The following is a 5,395-nucleotide window of genomic DNA, read 5'->3' on the forward strand; positions in this document are numbered from 1 at the left end:
CATCAAACATCCATCATCCATCAAACATCCATCATCCATCAAACATCCATCATCCATCAAACATCCATCTATCCATCATCCATCATTCATCCATCCATACATCAAACATCCATCAAACATCCATCCATCAAACATCCATCAAACATCCATCCATCAAACATCCATCAAACATCCATCCATCAAACATCCATCCATCCATCAAACATCCATCATCCATCAAACATCCATCATCCATCAAACATCCATCAAACATCCATCATCCATCAAACATCCATCATCCATCAAACATCCATCATCCATCAAACATCCATCTATCCATCATCCATCATTCATCCATCCATCCATCAAACATCCATCAAACATCCATCCATCAAACATCCATCAAACATCCATCCATCAAACATCCATCAAACATCCATCAAACATCCATCCATCAAACATCCATCATCTTCTGTTTATTCCAGATGGGTCTCGGGGGCATCTTGAACAGGGAAGCCCAGACCTCTACTTCTCCAGCCACCTGTTCTGGGAGGACTCCAAGGTGTTCCCAGGCCAGCAGAGACATAGTCTCTCCAGCATGTCCTGGGTTTTTTTATGGGTCTTGTCCCAGTGGGACATGCCTGGAGCACATAGAGAGACATCCAGGAGGCATCTTTACCAGATGAACCACCTSAACTGTCTCCTCTGGATGTGAAGGAGCAGCAACAACTCTGAGACTCTGAGTCTCTCCTGGAGAACTGGGCTTCTCAGCCTGTCTCTGAGAGTGAGTCCAGACCCCCTGATGAGGTGGGGCCCTCTGGCAGCATATATATATATATATATATATATATATATGCTGAACTGTAATTGTGCTTTTGAACAATGACTATAAAGGTTTATTGTATTCTATATCTCCCTGAATTTTTCCCCTTGCTTTGTCTGACAGGTAATCATTCTCATGCGTTGTACCTGACAGTCAAAACCCAGGGTTAAAAACTGTTGAGTTAATAAAGTCAGACCATTTACAGTTCACCATTTGTTTATTGATTGATGTCATTAGTGGTTACTCATACAATAATCACTTCACATATAGATTGYCAGTCACATTCAGACCTGTTTTCAGTTGTAGATTTTTTTACATCATCCGAAGCTTTATTTAAAACATTTAATGATCTACAATCAGTCACCTGTATTTAAATATGGTTCAATTTTAAACTCTAGTCTATTTGCTTTGTAGTCCAGTTCCAGTTGTATTTGTCCAGGTCCAGTTTGCCGATCCTGAATCTGTGATGTGGCATGTTCTGATTGGTTAAAGAGCATTGAGGCCACACCATTTTCTATGCTTTGTTTCTTTTAAAGCCAGACCTTCTGTCATGACCATACCCCCAGTGGGTACTGGATCATCAGAGACCACCAATTCTTTCAAGGACATGCCCTCCTGCTTTTTGAAGGAGTTTCTTCTGGACCTAAACACACACACACACACACACACACACACACACACACACACACACACACACACACACACACACACACAGTTATTAGTGATTATAGTCATATACCCATCATGTTAGCAGCTGTTGAAAGTCTCCAGCCCTGATGTCTACAAGCTGGTTTTGAGGAGGGTTAAGTGGACTACAGCAGATCTTATAGACCTGGTCCAACTCCCAATATTGAATAACAAAAAACAGTATCATAACCCTCACCAGTTTTTATTTGTTTCCCAGTGTTGGTGACACTGTGACAACACCAACACAGGTTAGTTTACCGTTTTTCCTCCACATCCTCAATGGTGTCAGGCAACGGCTTGTTGAGGGTCTCTGGAAGGAAACAGGCAAAACCACTGGCCAGCACTGCAGCTCCACCATAAACTATACTGGGCAGCACAGGGAGGACCTGAGAAAACCAGTCAGTAACAACTTTATCTGTTGACAATGATGTGATGGTGTTTATAAATGAAGATTGTCTGATGGACTCTTTCTGCCTCTTATTACTTCACCATGGAGTCTTTATGGAAACAAGACTAAGACTTGTATAAGGGACATCACCTCATCCAGGATCAGGACTGCAGGAGCTGCCATGCTGCCAACTCTCGCCATTGTGGAGACAAAGCCCATTCCTGTCTGCCTGAATGTACGGCACACACATCATGTGATCAGTGTGTTATGTGACCAGCAGAGGATCTGGTTCCAGATCAGGTGGTCTACCTGATGACTGTGGGGTACAGCTCTCCGGTGAACAGGTAAACAGTGGTAAAGGAGGCCGAAGTGAAAGCTTTACCCAGACAGGCCAGTGTGGTTCTGAGTGTCTGCATATCTGCAGGGGTCAGAGCAGAAACCAAAGTAGATCAGGACCAGGACAAGTGTTTAGGACCAGAGTCATAAGTACAAACTCACCAGAACAACAATTAGGAYTAGGACCAGATCACAACAAGAGTTTAGAATCACAAGCCTTAATTACACAAAACTAAAATCGAGACAAAAATGTATATCAGTACCAAGACCAGGACCAGAATCTGCACCTGTAGGGACAAAGATGTTGGCAAAGATGATAACAGCTGACAGGAAAAGACAGGACACCTGAGACACCCGCCTCCCCATGTAAGTGAGCATGGCCAGAGCAAAGAATTTGGCAGGAACATCAACGGCTCCAAAGATGATCTGCATCAGGTAAATACTCACCTGAAACAGCCAATGGGAGGAGAATGTAGAACAAATCAACCAAGAGAACAACGGAAAGGTTTAAATGTGCTGCAGCTAACATCTTACCTCAAGTGACAGATGCAAAAGTAAAGGCTTGAAAGGAACTCACCCCAAACTTCTGAAGGTCCATCGCCAGACCATAGTATGCAAAACTGGTAGCAAACCTGCAGACAGTGAACACCAGCACAGGTCAAACTACAACAGACTTTAATTTAACGTAGACAGAAATGTACACTTGAACATGTTACAAAGTACAAATCATTAAAGAAAATAAAAACAAGGTAAGCAGAAAACAGGCAAAAAAAAAAAACATTTCTGACCAGACAGCAACCAGACAGATGGAGATCCGTCGTATCCTTCTGGTCTTCAGAAGGTCAAATGCGGTAAACGTTGAATGACTCGACTCAATCTCCTTGCTCATGTGAGAGTGGAGTACCTGCAGTCATATGGTGTTAATCTGGCCTCTAAACCAAACAACAAACATTGACCATACAACACACAGGGAGATACCTTACCTCGATGGTAAGCTTGCCCTTAATCTCTGGTTTACCATTGATTCTGGCAACTCTGTAAAGACTTTTCAGGGCATCTTCTGACCGACGGTTCAGCACCAACCAACGAGCTGACTCTGCATACCACCTGTCCAATTAAAGAAAAAAGACCACCTCAATCAATCTCCTTTATTTAACCTGGCCAGGAGGTAATCAGCACATATCATTAAATAAAATCAAGAACAGTTTACATTCAAGGAAACAATAGTGTTAAACTGGTTTAAATTTAATTTCAAGGTTTCAGGCAAAGCATAGCAATGATCTTGACAATGACTAAAAGACCACAATTTAGAAACAATACAAGTAATCCAATAGAACTAATGGTGAACACAGAACCACCTGCCCAACCAGAGGCAGTCATTTGGGCTGCACTGACCAGCTGTAAGCGAAGAACAGGAAGTGGGGAGCACAGACAAACAACTGCAGCTTTCGCCAGTCTCTCAGCCAATAGGCAAGTCCTGCCAATATCATCTGACCAAAGGTGAAGAAGAAGGAAGTGAGCGTTCCCACTAGTGTCCTTGATTTGGTTGGGATCCACTCCACCTCTGAGGACAAACAGGTAGACAGTAAACAACGTACAGGTACAGGTAGAGGAAACAAAGTAACAGATAAATAACTGTAGGACAGGTACTCAGCGAGAATCCATTAAGAATGATCCCAGACACTGCCATCCCACTCAGAAATCTAAAAACACAGTAGGCCAAGTATGAAGGGGAGAGGGCGGAGCTACAGCCAAGCACACCTAGTTGCAGGTATGACCAAATAAGGACAGACTTCCTTCCAAATCTAAAAGATAAAGTGATAATAATTTAGTTTGCTGTTCACCTGGAAAAACTGCACAGAGGAACATGTAGATCAGAAATTCTCACCTGTCCGACAGGCTGCCATAGATTATAGCACCTGTTAAAACTCCACCCATATAAACAGTCTGAATCATCTGTTTGAGAGGACGTCGAGTGCACACCAGGCTCCACTGAGAGATACAGGTGCAGGGACATGCACAGGTGTGTGGACAGACAGGTGTGTGGACAGACAGGTGTGTGGACATGCACAGGTGTGTGGACAGACAGGTGTGTGGACATGCACAGGTGTGTGGACAGACAGGTGTGTGGACATAGACAGGTGTGTGGACATAGACAGGTGTGTGGACAGACAGGTGTGTGGACAGACAGGAAGGAACAGAAACAAGTGGCAGCAGACAGAAAAGAGACGACAGGAAAACAGAAATGCAGGTAAAACAGCGAGGAGGTGGGGGAAGAAAAATAGAAACAAATAAAAGTTATGTTATTTATGACATCACCATCTCATTAAGAATCACAGCTGTCATTAACATTCAGCAGATCCTTCTATGTTTGCTAACGTCACACCTACCTTCACTATTATTCACCAGTCTGTTAAATGTCCACCTGCTGCAGCACCTGGACTGGTCTTCTTGTTTATATTTGAGCTGTCATGTTCATATCAGTAACATGATATTGTTGGAATTACCTCAGACACAGTGGTGGTAAAAAACTCTGATTGGTTGAAGGTCCATCCATCCACACATCCTTCAGTCTGTAGATCGCTAACATTAGCTGTGCTGTTTGTGGCTAACAGGTGCCACTGAGGATGAGCATACCTGAACAACAGGTGCAACAGGAAATGATGACAAATATTTATAACCACTGAAAACAGAAAATACATATCTGTTACCTCCTGCAGCGGTCCAGGTTATTTCCTGATGAGTCTGGAGGAATAAAAACCTTTAGCAGCTGCTGCATGTCCACCTGAAACAACCAATCACAGCCTTCTGTCACTAAACAACCAATCACAGCCTTCTGTCACAGACCAACCAATCACAGCCTTCTGTCACTAACAAACCAATCACAGCCTTCTGTCACTAAACAACCAATCACAGCCTTCTGTCACTAAACAACCAATCAGAGTCTTCTGTCACTAACCAACCAATCACAGCCTTCTGTCTCTAAACAACCAATCAGAGTCTTCTGTCACTAACCAACCAATCAGAGCCTTCTGTCACTAACCAACCAATCACAGCCTTCTGTCACTAAACAACCAATCAGAGCCTTCTGTCACTAAACAACCAATCAGAGCCTTCTGTCACTAAACAACCAATCAGAGCCTTCTGTCACTAACCAACCAATCACAGCCTTCTGTCACTAA

General features: G+C 43.2%; 1 protein-coding gene across 4 annotated transcripts; it reads right to left on the reverse strand.

Moving 5' to 3' along the window:
- Positions 1–1,000: 1,000 nt before the first annotated feature.
- On the reverse strand, positions 1,001–4,998 carry oatx (organic anion transporter X; the record flags this gene model as incomplete). Of its 4 annotated transcripts, none has more annotated exon segments than XM_014028652.1 (13): positions 1,001–1,445; positions 1,748–1,875; positions 2,028–2,106; positions 2,187–2,295; positions 2,501–2,660; positions 2,791–2,845; positions 3,002–3,117; positions 3,197–3,320; positions 3,609–3,777; positions 3,975–4,018; positions 4,102–4,205; positions 4,721–4,850; positions 4,925–4,998. In XM_014028652.1, coding segments are annotated over 13 exon segments (1,449 nt in total), but the record flags the coding sequence as incomplete, so codon positions are not given.
- Positions 4,999–5,395: the final 397 nt, after the last annotated feature.

Source organism: Austrofundulus limnaeus, unplaced genomic scaffold (assembly GCF_001266775.1).
Source record: "Austrofundulus limnaeus strain Quisiro unplaced genomic scaffold, Austrofundulus_limnaeus-1.0 Scaffold792, whole genome shotgun sequence".
Classification (NCBI taxonomy): Eukaryota; Metazoa; Chordata; class Actinopteri; order Cyprinodontiformes; family Rivulidae; genus Austrofundulus; species Austrofundulus limnaeus.